Raw genomic sequence first — 19,227 nt, forward strand, 5'->3', positions numbered from 1 at the left:
CACGATGATGCGTTCAAGCGCGACCAAAAATAGCTACAATTTTAATTACCTATGGAAATGCACGCGTGTTGTTAGATTACAAGACCAAGAAGCATAGTTCTCGTGACTCTTCCTGATAGGAATGCTCGTTCTGCCCTAAAAAAAATCGAGTTATTCTATCGCTTTTCAAAACGACCGCTCGCTCGATATATCACAAAATTAGAATTTACAGGATGGCATTAAATGCGTCGCGGCGATGACAATGGCGCCCGGCCGAGATGGGAGGAGAAAAGAGGAGGCAAAAGGGGCGCAAATAAAATAAAAGCTCATGCGTGAACGCCGGCGTAGAGAGGGTGAAGATAAAAGACACAAAAGAGACCACGAGAAGGAGCGCAAAGAGGAAGGAAAAAAGAGGAGCCTGGAACAAGGTGAGGCATCTTCGATGTTGCGCGTGTTTGCTGCTCATCACGAGAAGCCGGTGCACTTGCACAAATATTCATTTGTACTTTCACTTGCTCATTTTAAACCATGTCAATTTACACAGAGCGCTATGTATTTATAAACTAGACGGCCCACATTAAAGTAATTGCTGATCGGTAATTCAGGGAATCATATAAAAATTGCATTTTTGGGAGGAGGATAAATTAAAGCATTAGGCAAAATAATTCACTCCAGAAGCGTTCGCGTCAGCAACCTTGAGTTCAAACTAAGGCTCGATGACACGATTTAATTACTGTACTATGTATTTATGATGCGTATTTTTCTCCTTGGATATTATTTAATGCTCCTAATGGAATGCCCCCAATCGTTCAAAGGCGTCCTAACATGCTCAAAGGGAGTTTGGAGGGTGCAAAAGCTTCTTACGCTTGGCCAGCCACCAACAACCTTGGCTGTGAAATCTGGCAATGCCTTGCCAAAGAGACCCCGGGCCGCCTGCTCGCCTGCCCTCCCTGCCACAAGCTGGCTGGCTCCAAGCCTGCGCCCTGCTGTGTGTGGTGAAGGTGTTTGGAAGTCTCCTTGCTTCTTGTAAGCCTCTTAAGAGCCTTCCGGTCTTCCTGATCTGCTCGCCGCCGCATTCTTTCCGATTTGATTTCCCACACTTGTAATTGTGCATTATGGAAATGGCTCCGTCGAACAAACACTAGCCGACCAATGTTGTCTGTTTGATTTTGTTTGCGCTGACTTCCAACATGTACCGAAGTTCATTTTACGAGCTACTTGCATTTGAATGCAAAATGTTTATTTCCATTACCGTCCGTGTTCGAGAAAACAGTTACTCTCGGTTTAAGTGACTTTTTTTTTTAAATGGCAAATTCTTTTTGTTTGTTTTTTTCGAAATGATTTCAACATTGGCAGATCACTGCCTTTGATTAATATTGCCGTCAATGACGAGATGTATTTGTTTTAGATATGGGAGCTGATATTTGGTCCAGTAAATCATTAAATCCTAGACTGTAGTCCATATCAATGACATTTTTATCTTGCCAATATGTGCTCCTATTTTCGCTAACAGATAGATGGAAGAGAGGGCAGATAGACAGATAGGGGAAAAAACAGCAAAAATATCGCACGCCCGCACGCAGTGATGGGCAGATGGCCAAATGTCTGAAATGATGACTTGGCCCCATTCCATCTGTCTCCAGCAATGTTCGTCCGGCGAAATGTTTGTGCGCGTACGTGTGCAATTTTAACGCAAGGCCGGGGACCCTGTTGAGTGTCAGTCAAGCACAAACATGTTCAACTCGACTGACCCTCAGCCGACGCAACGACTTCAAGCCTTCATCCTTCTGGTCAAATGATTTCGACGCGTACGCAACACGACACACGTTGACACCATGACGGGCAGACGGCCCTTTCTGTGTCCTGGCGACCACCCCGCGGCAAAATAAGCTTGGCAGACGGGTGGCGTGCGCGCAGGGAGAATTCGCCGATGCGCGCCCGCCGCCATGTACGACGCCGGCCTCGTCATGCAGCCCACTGACTTTTACTACTGCGATAGTACATTTCATTTTTGTTCCTCATGGCACAATTGCCAAAGTTGTTTTTGAACCGTCTCGTTGAGGAAGAAAAGCGCAAGGATCCATCCAGCTGCTTGCCTCATATGGAATGACCAAAATAGCAGGATTCATGTAAGGGTCGTCGTGGCAACCCTGCCAACACAACACAACCTAAATGAGAATGTTGCGCAGACGTTCGCGCCAATGCCTCGTCCGATTGGCGGGCGGGTTTCTCTCGTAGTCTACCACTCGTGTGTCGGTTTTCCAGGAGTGCCAACGATGCCATCTTAAATCAAGGAGGCGAGATAATACGCGCCATCTGCTCGCCAGGAAGGGAGATCGGTTGTGGGGAAAAAAAGGGGGGGGGGGGATGTCGTTGGCTTAGAGCTCTTGTAATTCGAGTGAGCGCGCAGATGAAGGGAGGAAGAAGCGGCACGTCGGCAGAGTACGCAGTCGATTCAAACGACGGATACTCACAACCGTTGAGCAATGGAAAGGACATTTTTATCTCGTGTTATCGAGTCGATGAGCAGAGCAGACAGATGGATGGACGACAAGTGCAATCAGTGACGATCACGTGACCCGCCGGCTCGAGGTTAGCGAGGGGGGTGCCGCCGGCCAGCGCGCTTTAATCACCTTTGCATTGCGAGTTCAACCCGCAATCATACAGAGCGGGCGACACGAGCGACCTCAGAAGATGAACGCCGCAGATGGTCATGAGCGCTTGGAAGAGGGCTTGTTGTTGAGCTTGTGTCCATCGTGAGAACACCATGCGAAAAACGAATAGTCTCCTCCACTATTGTCAAATAATATGTCTCGAATATTAGTGGATGAAGGTGCAGAATGGCGTTGACAAAGTTGACAAAGCCCACCGATGGCATGCAGCCGACTAACGACTACGTTTTAAAATCGGCCGTGTGTGACATTTTTCACCTTGGACTGAAGTGGAGGATCGGCGGGCACCATTGGAGCGACCTTCGCCAGAGGCGTGGCGGTTGACCCTCCTCCTTTCCTGCTGACCCCCTCCTCGCCTCCTTGGATGATTCCGACAAGCATGCCCGCGGCGTCTGCAAACACAGGTAGGAGCTCACAAGGTGCCGAGAACGTTCGCCGTGAGCGCAAACCACGCTGTTGACTGAAACGAAAGGTGGCGTTGCGTGTCACCCGTTCCATCTGCACGAGACTTTGGCCCTGCTCACCTCTCAACTGCACCCCGATGCCAACCACAAGGAGGATCTGGGCTTCCTCAAAGAGGTCTTCAGTGAGAAGAGCATCAGCTACCTCATGAAGGTAAGTCGCCTCTCATATGCGCCTCGGCGCAAGAAATTTGGGCCACTAACAGAAACTCTCAGATCCATGAGAAACTGAAGCAGTACGCGAAGCAGAGCCCGACGCCGGTCCTGCGCAGCGCCTCCTGCCTGGCGGAGGATGTAAGTGCGGCCCACCCTTTCTTGTCATTTTGGGTCTTTTTTTTCTCCCCACTTGGCCCATAATGATTTGGAATTTGTGAGCCAGCTGACAGAGGAGCTCCAGAACGGGCTGCTGGAGGAGGATGAGAAAGAGCTGCTGCTTCTGCTCAGCACCCCTCACCTCAAGGTACGCACGCGGCACGAGAAGACCCAAAGCGCGGCTCTTACCGTCACTTGCTCGGGCCCCGCCCCGCCCCGCCAGGCCGTGCTGTCGGCCCACGACACGGTGGCCCAGAAGGACTTTGACCCGGTGCTGCCCCCCTTGCCCGAGGACGCCGACGACGAGCTGGAGGAGGAGTCGGTGAAGATCGTCCGATTGGTGAAGAACAAGGAGCCTCTGGTGAGACCAAAACGTGGGCTCGTCAGTCCGATTTAGGCCTCAAAGAATTTGAAAACGGAGTTCTGCCCCGATTGGTGTTTACTTGACTGTTGGCGTCCCCCCCAACCCAGGGCGCGACAATCCGGCGCGACGAGGCCACCGGCGCCGTCATCGTGGCGCGGATCATGAGGGGGGGAGCGGCCGACCGCAGCGGTGAGGAGCCACGACATGTTTTGCCTTTTTTGCTGGGGGAAGGGGGGGGCCCCCCCCTTCAACCCCAACTTTGCAGCAACACGACTTCCTTGTCCGCTCTGACACACAAGTGAGGAGATTACGTTGTGTAATGCTTCGCAAACTGTCAACAGAGATTAAAGCCTCCAGATTAGTGGCGCGAGATTGCATATTTGGAGATTCCAAACGGGGCTCGCCCCTGGATGTTTCCATGGAGACGTTACCAACTTCGTGCCATGCGGCCAAATGGCGCCTTTGCTTGCGTTGGTCTTTGCAGTCCGTGAGATTTCACGTCACAGCCTTTTGTGTCTTGCGTTGCCAGGTCTGGTGCACGTGGGGGATGAGCTGCGCGAGGTCAACGGCAACCCGATCGCTCACAAAAGGCCGGACGAAATAAGTCACATTCTGGTAAATGCCGCGTTACCGCCCGCCACTTTGAAGACCAGAGCGGCGCTTGATGGGGTGACCTCGTTTCCCGCCAGTCCCAGTCGCAGGGCTCCATTACTTTGAAAATCATCCCGGCGGTCGCTGAAGAGGACAAGACGAGGGAAAGCAGGGTCAGCGCTTTTGCAAATGAAGGTGAAGTCAAGTTGGCCGAATCCTCTTGATTTGAATTTTGTTTCTTGACCGCCTCCATTGGGCAGGTCTACCTGCGGGCTTTGTTCGATTACGTGCCCTTTGAGGACCGAGCCGCGCCCTGTCACGAGGCGGGGCTTCCTTTTAAAAGGGGGGACATCCTACAGGTGGTGAGCCAGGAAGACGCCACCTGGTGGCAGGCCAAGAGAGTGGGCGACTGCAACATGCGCGCCGCCCTCATCCCCTCCACGCACTTCCAGGAGAGGTAGCCTCCCACTTGTGCTTCATTATGGAGTCGGTGACCACATTTTAAAAAACAAACAAACAAACAAACAAAACGGAATGTCTACTTCCTGCCCTAATTTCTATAGACATGTCTATTCATTGACTTTCTTAATGTGTTCCATTGTAAAGATCAATTGCAACGTTAGCTAATTGAGTTTTTCTGCTGAATACGGTCTTTGTTCCGAATTTATCGTTGGATGAAATTGATTTTTTTTTCTCTGCTCCGTGCTTCATTGTATAGCGCGGCGCTTGTTTTCAAGCGCTCCGGAAACGCAGTCGAGTTATTTGCGATTTGTGCTCCGACAGGCGTCTGCGATACCGCCTGAAGACGGGCTCCTTCCCAAGCGCCGCGTCGTCCTCACACGTGGCCGCACGTAAGCCCTAATCGCCGCTCTCCTGTCCGCCGTTACCTGAATTAAGCCCAAACCGACAAGCGACTTTGATGAGATCGATGCCCGCGGCGCCCCCGACCCTGCGAGCATAAACCGACGAGATGCATAAAGGCAGATTATGCAAACAGAACAGCGGATTGCTCTTTAATCTCCGCAATCTATCGTGTCATCCCCTAATCCAATTTTGGGGCCACGTTAAATGAAAAAGGGACGCGCAAACAAAAGGTGCTGCTGGGAATCCATTCAGAAAGATACATTTGGAGAATCAGAGAGGTCAACTGTCCATTTTTACCTCGTCATTCGAATGTGGTACAAGAAAAATACAAGGATTTACGCCTAACAGTTGTTTTCATTATTATTTACTAGCTGTAGCGGTTCGTTGTTGTATGCCTCACCGTGATTTATTGCTCGCTTTATTTGAAAATGCAAACAGAAAAGGCACTGTAAAAATCAAGAATCAGAGTCATGTGACATCACAGTGCTGAACCTGCTGCGCTGTGCCGTGTGCAAGAGGATTCACACTACCTTCCTCTCCTCCTCCTCCCGCTCGCTCCACCCCACAGACGATGGCGACCTTGGGGGAAAAGACGGAGGTGAGGACGGGTCACTGAATCAATGGCTCAATCATCACAAGTGGGCGGATCTCGAGACACTTGAATGCGGGCCAGATTGCAACCGATGCTGCCATCCGACCCTCATTTGGATTGAAGAGAGTGGACAAAATGGGCTGAGGGTTGAAATTGGGGCCTTGAATTGCAATTTGGGTGGCCTCGTCGCATCGGTGACCTCTGGAATGGATTGCAGCATTCCCCCCCCCCCCAAAAAATAACATTTCCGAGCCGAGTTGAGTCGGCTAACTGTCATTTGCTCGCAGGTGACCTGCACAGAAGTTTCCGACTCAAGAGGGAGCGGCAGAGTTCTCCGAGTGAGCCTCGCACCCCCGACGCCAATCGCGCCGAATTCCTGATCTACGAGGAAGTGGCGCTTTATCTGTCCCGGCCCGGCGAGAGGCCTCGTCTCATCGTGCTGCTCGGTGGGTGGCGTCCGGCCCGCCCCGGGCGCTCCGCGCTCTCGCGACGGGCTAATGCGGCGGAGGCGGCCGTCTCTGTGTTGTGTTCAGGATCCCTGGGAAGTCGCGCCGCCGAGCTCAAACAGAAGGTGATCGCCGACAATCCCCGACTTTACGGATTGGCTGTGCCTCGTGAGTGCGCTCGAGAAAACAAGAGGGAGAAAAAATAGATATACAGTACATGTATTTTTTAATCGCACGTTCAAATCCGATACATCATTTGGTCATATTCATTTGTCTGTTTCTTATTCTTCGCTTTTTTCTCGGTTTGTTTTCATTTGTGTGCGCGCGCACGTGCAATCCAAGACACCACACGACCCAGGAAGATTCACGAGCGTGAGGGAGTGGAGTACCACTTCATCACCAAAGCCGCTTTTGAGGCAGACATCCACGCGGGCAAGTGAGTCCGCCGCAGCAGAGCTCTCCGCCTTTGAGCCGATTGATTAATGGATCGGAAATTTGATTGGCTTCAGTCGGTCGGCCATTGTAGTTTGCAAAAACGGCGCCGCCTTCCCTGTTGCGCTTGCAGGTTCCTTGAATACGGGGAGTATAAGGAGAATTTGTACGGCACCAGTTTGGAGTCCATTCACAGAATTCTGCTTGAGAATAAAATCTGCCTTGTGGACGTGCAACCGGAGGTTGGTGTCGCGATTCGGAGTTCTTTTTGTTTGTTGGCATGACAGTGGAACCTCAATTTAAACGCGCAGGGGTTGAATTAAATCACTTTTTGGTTTTTTTTTTTAGGCCCAAAGACACCCGGTACATTTTTTGGGACGGATATGCGCACGTTATTGTAACAATATAGAAACCTCTTACCTTCAAACATGCCGCCACCGTTGCGGCGCCTCACGCGGAAGTGGTCCCAAGCAGCGGGAGGGGCGAGAAAGGCCTAGCTGGGTGAAACAAAAGTTGTCTCCGTTCAAATGAAATGTCAACGTTGACTTCAGTTAAAAATTTCCTGCTTCCTTTTCTCACCTGCATCGCCAAAGTAAAGCCTGACAAACAACCATTCACGCTAAATCAAAGTTTGACTGTAATTGGTATATGATACGTTCTCGACATATCTTCTCTCTTCATCTATTTCAACGTTTTGCCCGAAGGCACTGCAGGTTCTCCGCACGTCGGCGTTCAAGCCCTACGTCGTCTTTGTGAGACCCTCCGTCTTTGACAGCGAGAGCAAGTCTCTCAGCTCCTGTTCCTCGCTCGTCAGCGTCGCCGTCACCGTGAGTGCGGACCTTTTGCAAGTCTCCATAGTGACCGGTGGGGAAGGTCGATTCAAACAGCTGAACTTTATCATTGAGTTGGGGTCAGACAAAGACACTTTAAACCTGCCCGTGCATTTGAAAGCGATTCGATGAGTTCAACTGTTTACTCCCCCCCCCCTCTCTAAAAGTCCCCGCCCCCAAGTTGTAGGCATGAATGGCATTTTTTTGAGTAATCAAATGCATCACCTGTATTCTTCCTGGCCGATCTTGTGCGCAGGAGCGCGACATCCAGGACATGAGGCGGTCAGCGGAGCAGATGGAGCGGCGTTACGGCCACTGGCTGGATTACGTGCTGGTCAAGGAGGAGCCGCTGGGCGCGGCGGCCGAGCTCCACGCCGTGCTGGAGCGGGTGCGCCTGGAGCCCCAGTGGGTGCCCGTGTCCTGGCTCAGGCCCTCCTAGACCTCATTTTCGTCTACTTGCCAAGCGGTCCGCACTTGGGTGCGTTTTGTTGGCTCTGCATCGACTGAGATCGCGAGCGCAGATGTAAACGGCGACGGCACCGTGCGAGAATTCCAAAGGGTGGAAAATATCCGGTACAGTTCCGAGGGGAATTTGGGAAATGTTCCAGATGGGAATTTTCCAAAATCTTCAACTTGCTGCAAGTGCCAAATAAACGATGCTCCACTTTTCCATTGGCAGAGATTGTTCAACATGCTCAGCGGCAGCTACTTGTCTCACATTAAATGTTTGCTGTTGATGATAAAACTTTTCAGACGTATTTTTTTTGGGGGTGTGAGCAATCTATTTATTCTAGGACAAATGCAACAATTAGAAAGTGAACCATGAACAAAACCGGGAAAATATACACGTGAGGCTGCATTGTGTGCGCAAACACAAAAGAAGAGAGCGCTACTTCCACAGCTTCTTGATGGACATGTTCTTCTCGCTGTCTTTCTGCATCACCTGTTAACCAAAACACGAGGAACACGTTGACCAAAGAAGTTGATTGAGAAGGGAAACATCACAAGAGAAGTTGACCCACCTTTGCGACAGCCATCTCAAAGTCTTCCTGGGTGACGTGTACTCTCCTCTCTCGCAGGGCGTACATGCCCGCCTCCGTGCACACGCCCTTCACACAACAACAACGCGCGTTTCAACAACACAGCGCGCGCATGCACGCAAAACGTCAGGAAGCGAGCGCTCACCTTAACCTCGGCGCCCGACGCTCCGGGCATGAGCTCGGCGATCTTCCTCAGGTTGATGCCGCGCGTCAGGTTCATCTTGCGGGAGTGAATCTTGAGGATGTCCAGACGAGCCTAACCCACAACATTAAATAAAACTAATAAATGAAGTTGTCATGGCGCAACATCACAAGTGTAACGTGGGAGAGCGGCTACCTCTTCGTTCGGAGGAGGGAATTCAATCTTCCTGTCGATCCTTCCTGGCCTCAGGAGAGCCGAGTCCAAGATGTCGATACGGTTGGTGGCCATGATGACCTGCCGGCGGTACAGAAAGCGTTCACGTCGAGAAAAGGTAGAACGGTGTAATCCCCCCCCCCCCCCCCCCCCCCCCCTGAGTGAGCCAACAGGCGGCGGGCGCCACCTTGATGTTCTTGGTGGCCTCGAAGCCGTCCAACTGGTTGAGCAGCTCCAACATGGTCCTCTGCACCTCACTGTCACCACCCGAGCCCCCTTCCAAGCGAGAGGAGCCGATGGAGTCGATTTCGTCCATGAAGATGATGGAGGGCGCGTGCTCCCGGGCCATGACGAACAGCTCGCGCACCATCCGAGCACCTTGGGGACACAATTCACGCTCGGCTTCACGCGGAAATGGAGCCTATCGGGCGATATTTGTTCTTAGCCGCTCACCTTCCCCAATGAACTTTTGCACCAGCTCGGACCCCGACACCCGGATGAAGGTGCAGTCGGTGTGGTGGGCCACAGCTCTGGCAAGCAGGGTCTTTCCCGTCCCCGGAGGTCCGTACAGCAGCACGCCCTTAAAGCCGCGGCAAACGCGCTGTCAGAGAAGGTCCCTCCATTTGGAACGCCCCCACCTCGCCCCGGGCGTTCCTTCACCTTGGGCTGCGCGATGCCCAGAGCTTCAAAAAGTTCTGGGTGCTTGACGGGGAGTTCGATGACTTCCTTGATCTCCTTGATCTGCTTGTCCAGCCCGCCGATCATCTCGTAGGTGGAGTCGGGGACCTTCTCCACCATCATGAGGGACACCAGAGGGTCCACCTTGTTGGGGAGGATCTTGTGCAGCGTGTAACTGTCGTTGCGAAGAGCCACGCGGCAGTTCGGGGTCACCTGGGACAGAAGGGCCAAATGAAAAGTCGGCTTCTCCTTCTCCGCCCAATCAGGCAACGATGTCTTGTATTCGCTAACAGTGTGTGTGTGTGTGTGTGTAAATGCCAAATGCAACTTTAATGACTGAATAGCGTTTGTTTAAAACGTCGGTAAACAAACTTGTTGGCCCGTGTGTGATGTCACACCAGTCTGTGCGCGCTTCTTGCTTTGGGCGAGTGCACAAGCTAATAGTGTTTTTTTTTTCATCTTTTCAGCGTGTCCCAGTTTGAAATCCCAAATTTGACATGACGTACTGCAAACGATAAACTGACAATACTCACGTCATTGATGTCAATGTTCTTATCCACGTCAACCACAAATTTCCCTTCTGGGTGCACCTGAGAAGAATAAAAAGGAAAATAAATACACGTTACTTGTGTGTGCTAAGTGTGTTCTTGTACCAAATGTCACGCCCGTACCTTGACCAAAACTTTCTTTTTATCCATGACCCTGACCACTTCTCCTACGTAGGAGCCTTGCTCCTGAAGCAACTGCAGCTCCTCACGGAGGAGACGCACTGACACACAAACATTTGGGATTATTATTATGACTAAAATTATGATCATTAGGATTTGGGAGCACCTTTAGCATTGAGTTCATTTCTCTGCGCTTGCAGTCGTCTGAGATTCTGGCTCTTCTCGTTCACGGTCAACTGTTGAAAACGAAAAGGAGGTTCAAGAGACAAAATTGGGCGAAATATAACACCAGTTTACCTGCAACTCTTCTATTTTCGATAAGTAGTACTGGCGGAGACCTGATCCACCTTTACTCTCGCCCATCTCCATCTGGAAAAACAATGACATGAATAAATCAAGGATTAGACAGTATATCATATTCGATGGGTTCCTTTATTCGCAAGGATTGCTTCAACTGAGGGATTACATCATTACCCAGAGTGATAGAAAATGATGTCACTGACGGCTGACAATACAGGACGCCCAGTATGCACATGCGCTCGGCCTGACAGTTCTATTGCTCATTTGAAAGAGCCTTAATTGAAGGTCTTCAAATACAGAAATGGAGTGATGGTGACATTCGAACGAGTGGAAATCCCGAAAATGTTTCGAAACGTAATGCGAATGAAGGCAAAGTGAGTTAGCGACAAGCAAAGCGCTTGTCTTCGTGCTCTTTCCAGCGGACCGACGAACAGCGCCAACGAAAGCCAAGTAAATATACTTGCAAGCCGTATAGGCTACATGTTGAGGGTTACATTATCAAAAAAGACATGCGGATATTGACGCAAAGTGGCCACGGCGCTAGCTAACTCGTCAACTAGCCTAGCCGCAATGATACAGCAAACCGGGATCAACATTGTTTGGAACCAAGCCGAGTAAAATCAATAAACTACAGTCGAAATACCAGTTTTGATTTATTCGAAGTGACGAGAGTAAATAAATATTAGAACGCCACCGACGTTTAAAGACAATTTTCGGACGAAAGTGTTCAAAAGTGCCAGAAACTCTACCTACATTGTCAGTGCCGTCCCCCTCCATCTTGGAAAGCGGGCATCGGTTCGGCAGTGACGCATTTCCTGAAATATCTTTCCTGCGAGGTGAACGGAAGCTGATATGCCTACAGCGCCATCAACTGGTCAAAAGCAACCCAAAATAAGAGCTACAGTATTGTAAATCACCCGTCAAATGGATACTTCAACACTCCCACTTTTAAATTCACCTCTCAATCCATTTTCTATATTCAATTATAGCTATGTGTACTCATGTGCAATACTGTATTTCCTGTGTCCTGACTGTGCAATACTGCTTGATGTGCAATACTGTACTGTTTTGTTGCTAGAACCACGACCTCCAGTGCTAAGCCTACAGCCCTCCTCTCATCCTGTTTTTCCTTTGCTCTGTCTCTATAATAAGCCGCTCCCGCACAACTCAAATTGCCCCACGGGGATAAATAACGTTTTCTGAATCTGAAAATGTTTTTTACTAGTTTCCATTAGTATTCTTTTGTATGGTTACACATGTTGATACCGTGTTCATTGTGTATTTTTTGTGTGGTCGTTTTAAAAAGTAATCTAATTAATACAACTCCAAGCAGGACCTGCTCCACCAGTTTCAACGGTTGAAGCGCCTGAGCTCTCAGACTTGTCCCAACACGCACCTTCATAGCGCAACGTCAGGCTCGTCAGCTCCTTTGCCAGTCACAAAGCAGAAAACCGGGTGCAGTCCTGGGACATTTGTCGTTATGTTTATTTTAAAAATTCCCCACATGTATAAAAGATAAAGAACTTGGCTCGACCTTAAAATAACATGCACATTTTTAAACGCCTTGCAAAAAGCACGCCAACATTACATTCTAAACAGTTTTGGCACATCTGCGAACATGGAATGTTGAAGGAAGCGAAAGCGATCCCGGTGCAACAAAAAAGCATTTCAATGATGAGCCGGTTCATGCAACGAAGTAAAATGAACTACACATGAAACTTTTCAAACCTTTTGTTGTAACTCAAAAAACATTCAGGAAGTTTAAGGTAAAAAAAAAAAAAAACCTCTAAGAAAAGTATTACTTTGCTCTTTCAGAGTTTATATTCACAATTCTCTGAATAAAAATATACCTTTGTGTATACATTTTGGAATGGCTTTAAATGCTTTCGTTTGATCAACAAGATATGGCTTGCAAATAATGAGAGGTAAACAGACACCACATTTGGAACGCAGCATGCCGGTAAGAAACACAGTACCATAAACAATCATTTCAAAAAATGCAAAACAAGTCAACGGCTCAAAATGACAAACAATCTCGGATTTTGGAAAGAAAAAAAAAGCATTTTAAACAAATGGGCGAATGATACTTGATTTAAGGAATGTCAGAAAGGCATGTAAACATTTGAATTTAGACTCAATCTTAGTTAAGACAACGCGTTCACTCTTTAGGTGAGCCTGATCCCAAGAACCTGCTCCAGCTCTTGTCTTCTCTGCTGCACCTGAAGGCAAAGGAGGGGTGGGAGGAGGTCATTTCAAAAGTACAACCGCCGAGCTGAATTGTTTGGCACGCCGACGTACTTTGGAGTACACGTATCTGCCGACTGCTTCTGGCATCCACGGTGCCTGGTAGAATTCAGTCCTCCTCTCCTCTTCTGGATTTCCGGTCACATCTGTCATCACCTGGAGGGGGAAAAAGTTTAAACAACAAAATGGGTGTTGTGGTTAGAGAAAAATGATAATAATCACAATGTTCACCTTCAGATCTCGACATTGAGATTTGAGCCAGTCCTGGATGAAGTCCTGAGGATTATTGCTGAAGCTCAACATGAAGTCTCTCTCGGTCTTCAGCTGGTTGATGTACTCGATGGTCTCGTGGATCTGAAAATGCAAAGTGTTACGCTTTTTTTCTCCCCGGGAGAGCTTTGGCGGTTAAGTGGACCTTGGTCTCCAATGCGGTGATTTCCTGCTGGTTGGTGGTGGATGACAAGAAGCTGCTCATTTGGCTCTTGAGCGGGTCGTCCACCTCCACGTCGATGTCATAGCAAGCCGTCTTCTTCTGATCAGTGGGGTCCACGCTGCACAAAAGCCAAAGGACATCACGCATGGGGCAAACGTGCACACAAACGCTATAATTGGCAGTCATTCGATTCACTATTTGGCAATCCCGCACAATATGAGGAAATGGTTTAAGAGCAGGATCTCTCGCAAACATGCGCAAATGAAAAAAACAAGACGACAAGAGATGGCGCCAAATATACAAAGAGCAAATAGCCAAGTGTTAATTTGCTACGCTGATTCACAAATCCCAAACGCAGAGCACGTTTGCACTGAGGAGGATTGAGAGGAAGAAATTTCATCTATGCTGCATGCCATACATAAAGCATATTTGACAATGAAGATGACCTTGACCTTGAAACCGCGAATCAGCAGATCGTAACGGTCAATCGAGGTTCATATTTGGCGAGAGCAAGAAATCAAAACGGTGACAGCCAACAAAAAAAATGTTGGACTCAAGAGAGAACTTCCAATCCCAGCAAACATACCTGATCATGTGATTGATGACGATGGGGTCGGGGTGCTGGAGCAGCCCGGCCAGTTTCATGGGAATCTCAGAGAACCTCATGCGATTGCAGCCAAATATCTGATCGGTATTACACACGTAAAGAAAAGTACACTCGAGGTGAAATAACAAGCTGCGGTGGCCGTCCAAGTCGCGCTTGGGTGCCGCGTTCTTGCCCGACCTTTCTGAAATAGTGATTGCAGTTGATGTACTCCTTCTCGTGGCTGTCTTGCAGCTTGTTGTTCTTGATGTAGAGCCAAAGAGCCTGCATGATGCTGGCCCGCGTCTGCGTGTGCACGCCCAGCAGCCGAGCCAGCCGCAGATCCAGTTTGTACTGCGGCGGCTGTGCAAAAAAAAGAGGGGGAGAAAAAACTGTTGAGCATTTATTTTTTTCAAAATGATGAATGAGAAAGGTGGCGGCGCCAAGGAGCGCGCCCACCTGGTGGTCGAGCATGAGCAGCAGGGTGCATTTGACGTTGACGTCGCCGGGCCTTTTGACCTGGAAACCGTCCGTCTCCTGAGTGGCGGGCATTCGGTGCCACTGACACAAGAAATATGTTGAATAAATAACATTCCGTATCAAGCGTCAAAAAGTCTCATTCTGTCCATTTGTTGACGAGAACTAGTGAACTGACACGCAAATAAAACTAAACACAATTCCAAATGAAAAGAGTCCATGGGTGAAAACTATTAACATAGGATTGTCCATGTATGTTATAGGTAGAGCAGAAAAGAAAATTTGATGACTTCCATTGATTACGGACGATTAAATGATTGGTCGTTCTGTCACTTGGATGAAATTGATGGTGGATGGAGATGTAGTACTTGGTTCCAACCACCAGAGGTGCTGCTGATTCATTCTCAATGACTTTGCGAACAGAAGAAGAACAGCAATCATGTACTACAGCATTTAAGGTTATATTGGTGAAATGAACAATACCACAAGACCAACAACATGCTTGCTCAATCTTTCTGTCAACCAGACTTTTTTTTTTTTATATAATCGTCATAGTTTCTTTTATTTTAGTTTCTTCTTATCATCAATTTGTTTGTGCATTTACTGACGCTGGGAGCTGGGTTCAGAGGAAAGTAAGGCAGTAGCCATTTTGAAAAGGCCCGCTTGAACGTTGACGTCTTGTAATCAAATGTCTTCGGCCTGATGGCGTCAGGCCATCGTCCGGATGGGAGATCCCCAAGCGCCGAGCCTGAACCGCGTCAAACAAAGGCCGTTCCCGAAAAGGCTTTTAACGATTCCAGCTGAATTCCACTTTCGGTTCAAGTCAGGCTGGCGAGAAGCATTGCTGCTCTCCACATGTTGGAATTCAAAGTGGAATACTTGCAAAGTTATGTCATACCTCCACCAAATGGTTGTCGGGTCCGTAGAGCTCCTTATCGAGCTCGATCACCAGGCTCTTAAAGAAAGATGAGAACTTCCTCTTCTGCTTGCCAGGCTGGGGTACACAGAGCGCCGAAGAGAACATCAAGACAGAAAACACTAGATAACCGTACATGGAGTTGATCTAGATAAAGGTCTATCTATCTAGCTAACTGTGTAGGTTTTGCTGTTGTACTGGCAAGATAATGTCATATAAATAAAGCACGAGTTCATTGCCGTTTCTATAATTGCAGTTCTTGCAGCGTTTGCAGCTGCATTGCTGCGCGCTGACCAAATTGGGGGCGGCGAAGCATAAAAAGTGCAGACAAACAGAAAAAGCCGCGAGCGCGCACGGTCCCTCCCCAGCCCCGTGGAAGCATGTTTGCACAACACGACCTCTTTCACTTCTTCTCTGACATCCTCCCTGGCCTGCGAGCCGCGTGCCTGAACATCCCCTTCATGTGGCCCCAGATGACACCGCCAGTGGTGCCGGAATTGATGGCGGGAGGAGAGGCGTGTCAGCCTCCCGGTATGTAAGGGGCCTGCGGTTTCAATTCCCGCCTTTTAAAACGAGCGCAAGGGCCCGCGCGCCGGCGCGGAGCGCGCTCGACGCACATCTGGACGCGCCGGCCGAGCCGACCGGCCGCGGCGAGGAGAGACGTAACAACGGGGCCCAGAAATACGACGCCGGCAAAAAGAGATTGCAGTGGAATTGGCCTACTTCTTCGAGAAGTTTTCCCTCCACTCGCAATTCCCAGGAGGACACCTTCTCTGTCTCCTCGCCCTCGGGCTTGCACGGGGTGTACGTGTTGGAAATGTAGATCCTCAGCTTGCGCTTTTGCTGCGTCGTCAGAAAGGAAACAAACAAAGCGGAGCTGTGAGACAAGCTGGCGTCTGCTAAATCAAGAGTGAAGGTTGAGAAATTACAAGCAGATTTTTGTTTTTGAGGGGGGGGGGGGGGTTGAAGCCGTTATAAAGACGCTGTCAGTTACAGCACGCGACACTAACCTTAAATGGCTGAAATATAGCGAGAAATAAATGGTGTCATCATGGAGTTCACTGAATACAATTTGTAGCTTAAGTAAGTGTTCGAATACTGTGATGTCTCCGCGATGTTGCATACCATAATGGGCTTCTTTATAGCCTCCTGTATCTCCATGCGCTTACGGGCGATGGTCTGATCCAGTTTCCTCTCAAAGGCCAAGAGGTCCATGTAGGCCTGAGACTCTGGCACCAAGTCGCGGATCTACGGCGTTAACACGGATGTACGCTTTTATAGAATAATCACTGACAATTCCCAGAAGAAATTCCCGGAGGTACAAAAGTCTCTTACTCTCTGTGGGAGAACCTTGTCAGCCATCTTGCGTCTTTTTGCCCTAATGAAGAAGAAAAAAAAAAAAAAAAGCCCACATGATTATGCTCATCAACTGCCAACTAACATTTGATAAATGATTTCACTTTTCACTATGACTCGTTCAACACATCATTGTTTAGCAAAACCATCACACGTAAATGGTCTGGCAATTATTTGCGCTTCACGACACAGCTCCACCTATTTATGAATCTGTTCATGGATTCTCGGAAGACTCCCAAAGTGTTGCTTCGGGCGCAACTCATTCTTCTCCGCAGAGACTTGGGCAGGCCATGAAAGAGCTTCATTGTGGAGGAGACTGCAAGCGCAGCCTCACCTCAAGGCTCGCCGCGGTTATGAGCGTGGCATCGCAGAGCGCTTTCAAGTCCAAAATAGCCACCGGTCTCCAGTCACGGGACGCTGCGATGACCGTTTGTTTGGAGATGCGGTCGCTGTTTAGTGCTCGACAAACAGGCTGCAATGGACATTAGGGACGTCGCTCTGTGAAATTGGCTACGGCCCGATTGCTTATTAGGCGTTGCTAGCTCATCACAATGGAGATATGAGCTTAGTGGAATCCAAACACGAAATGGTGGTGTACAGCAGGGCAATGATTGAGGTCGATAACTTTTCTCCTTTTCAATGAGAGATGCGCATTTCCCTCCATTTTCCCGATAGACGACAAGGGAAATGAACACTCGATAGATTCGATGGTTGGACTTGATAGACGGACTCGTATTACGACGACGCTGTGCTCTACTGGGTGTCAATGTGAATACCGAAGTGCGAGGCATTCTGGATCGCCGCCCTGATTGCGTCACTTCGATGACACCGAGGAGAAGTTTAGAAGTCTGTTGTAATTCCACAGTCTGTCTTGGGCAATCACATTTATTAAGAACCGTTAGTTCTTCTTGCATCACACACTCTCACTTCTTCAGTCCGTACCCGCGCCGGTGGCCTCCCAGCGCCTCTTGCTGCTGGTGGTGGTGGTGATGAAATAAGCGCTTCCGCGAGGCGTCCAGGGTTGTCGGGGGCCCCATGGTGGGCCGCATGGGCATGCCGCCGCCGCCGTATGAGGGACCGGGATGGTGCCCCCCCATCGAACCCATTGGGCCCCCAACTCTGCCGAGTGGCATCCCGGGACGCTGGCAGGGTAAAGGAAAAGCGTTGCTTTAGAAGGACGATCAGCTACAAAAACAATAATGGCTCTTTATGATTGAATGTTTATTTTGAACGGGAAAATGACGATATTGTAACACTTGTTTTCCACGACTTCTAACTTCCCCACCAGCTCCAAATAATTTTGAGGAGTATCTGTGCTTGGAGTCTTGATATTTCTGTCAACTTTGTCATTTTACTCCCTGCTTTTGAAAACGGATACTTTGCAAACAGTACGGTGAACTACGGGGGCTTGCAAAAAGGGTGGACAATATTTGACAACATCCAACTACAGGCATACTATGATGAAAATGACAAAACATTAAATGTAGATCATTATTCTGCACCGAGCCATTGTTCCAACCTCCATTGGAGACAACATGTCAGACGGTCACTTAAGGGGCAGTTGGAAGACGTGGTATAGATGGAAAGAAATACATTTTAGGGGACTTATCACGGCATTTGGCCACTTTCTAAGACCTCAACGTTTCATTCTTCTGCTCCATTTTCATGATGACTGAGCGATTCTGATGCAAGCACCCAAGAGACATTTTTGGTGATATTGCCCCACATGTTTGCTTGACCCAAATGACAACCGCAAGGCTCACTGACAACACGGTGCTGGTGTTAAACTTTTATTTTTACTTCCACCAAAAGAGCCACAGTCTTTTGAACGATTAAAAAAAAGGTTGAAAAAGTTTCTTCATGATTGTGCGCTAACCCCGTTTGAGTTAGTTCCTTTCAAATGCGGAAGCAGCACGGGACACGCAGCTTGTGCCTCGCCTTCAGCGTTATAAAAACAACTATTTTTCAAAGCAATCTCTGAACGTGGACAGAAAAACGTTCGGATAACTTTTACTCTGCAAAATCGAACCGAATATAAATGAGAAAACGAAGCAAAAAGACGAACCTGCGTGTACTGCGGTGCGCCGCTCAAGGAGCGGGGGTATCCCGCCGCAGTTGGCGGCATCCCGGGCATCCTCAAGCCGGCAGCCAGTCCAACATTCATCGGGCTCAGGCTGGGGCTCATGGTCGGACCCGCGAAGCTTCCCCTCGTCGACATTTAGTGGTTTCCAGTTACTGGGAAAACGAAAAAAAACTTGCTCCAACGTACTTGCTGTTGAGTGAACGTGTCAGTTCGAAGTTTTAAAGTTTGCGTTACCGTGACTTGGTTTGACAGCGCGTAAGGTCAACAACAACAAAACAAAGCCCAAAAAAAGCGCGGTCCTACTCGAGTCGCGTCCAATTTCGAGGTTCTTGTTTACTACTAGTTGTTCTTATCCGAACACTGAGCCGTGGTGGATGTTGGACCCCTTCCGAGGTAGTCTGAACATTTTCAACTAGCGACGTTACCCCAGCGTTTTAAAGGAAAGATCTCCTTTTGTCGGCTGCTGTGTTCACAAACATCGGATTTTGGAAAGCCTGTGCGCTTCACTCTCACTCCCATAGCAAAGCATAGTTTTATGTTGTTGTTTTTTC

General features: G+C 49.0%; 3 protein-coding genes across 4 annotated transcripts; 1 reads left to right on the forward strand and 2 right to left on the reverse strand.

Annotated features, from left to right (window-relative positions):
* The first annotated feature begins 1,565 nt into the window (after positions 1-1,565).
* On the forward strand, positions 1,566-8,288 carry LOC147189441 (MAGUK p55 subfamily member 3-like). Its single transcript, XM_086138897.1, is given in 18 exon segments — positions 1,566-2,108; positions 2,922-3,055; positions 3,124-3,312; positions 3,315-3,406; positions 3,492-3,572; positions 3,648-3,785; positions 3,896-3,977; positions 4,318-4,403; positions 4,478-4,552; positions 4,640-4,836; positions 5,163-5,230; positions 5,812-5,841; positions 6,123-6,281; positions 6,369-6,449; positions 6,624-6,717; positions 6,847-6,955; positions 7,418-7,540; positions 7,800-8,288. Coding segments are annotated over 18 exon segments (1,944 nt in total). The 5' UTR covers positions 1,566-2,085; the 3' UTR covers positions 7,983-8,288.
* Positions 8,289-11,380, reverse strand: psmc5 (proteasome 26S subunit, ATPase 5). The gene is made up of 12 exons (XM_086138898.1): positions 11,338-11,380; positions 10,582-10,653; positions 10,451-10,520; positions 10,288-10,385; positions 10,150-10,206; positions 9,599-9,829; positions 9,392-9,518; positions 9,126-9,316; positions 8,921-9,019; positions 8,729-8,839; positions 8,566-8,652; positions 8,289-8,486 (listed from the first exon to the last, which is right to left on the reverse strand). The coding sequence occupies exons 1-12, from the start codon at positions 11,359-11,361 to the stop codon at positions 8,433-8,435; spliced, it is 1,221 nt and encodes a 406-aa protein (XP_085995024.1). The 5' UTR covers positions 11,362-11,380; the 3' UTR covers positions 8,289-8,432.
* A 660-nt stretch (positions 11,381-12,040) lies between these two features.
* Positions 12,041-19,153, reverse strand: smarcd2 (SWI/SNF related BAF chromatin remodeling complex subunit D2). 2 transcript variants are annotated; one of them, XM_086139075.1, is made up of 13 exons: positions 18,659-19,153; positions 17,521-17,735; positions 16,573-16,615; positions 16,363-16,485; positions 15,961-16,080; positions 15,220-15,315; positions 14,304-14,405; positions 14,046-14,207; positions 13,848-13,945; positions 13,244-13,379; positions 13,060-13,182; positions 12,883-12,984; positions 12,041-12,803 (listed from the first exon to the last, which is right to left on the reverse strand). In XM_086139075.1, exons 1-13 carry the CDS (start codon positions 18,809-18,811, stop codon positions 12,750-12,752), a joined length of 1,527 nt encoding a protein of 508 aa, XP_085995201.1. In that variant the 5' UTR covers positions 18,812-19,153; the 3' UTR covers positions 12,041-12,749. The 2 variants fall into 2 exon arrangements, with proteins under 2 accessions (XP_085995201.1, XP_085995202.1); XM_086139076.1 differs by having other exon boundaries at positions 17,536-17,735; positions 18,659-19,151.
* Positions 19,154-19,227: the final 74 nt, after the last annotated feature.

Source organism: Hippocampus guttulatus, chromosome 19 (genome assembly GCF_054856545.1).
Source record: "Hippocampus guttulatus isolate MCC_2025c chromosome 19, RoL_Hgut_1.0, whole genome shotgun sequence".
NCBI lineage: Eukaryota > Metazoa > Chordata > Actinopteri > Syngnathiformes > Syngnathidae > Hippocampus > Hippocampus guttulatus.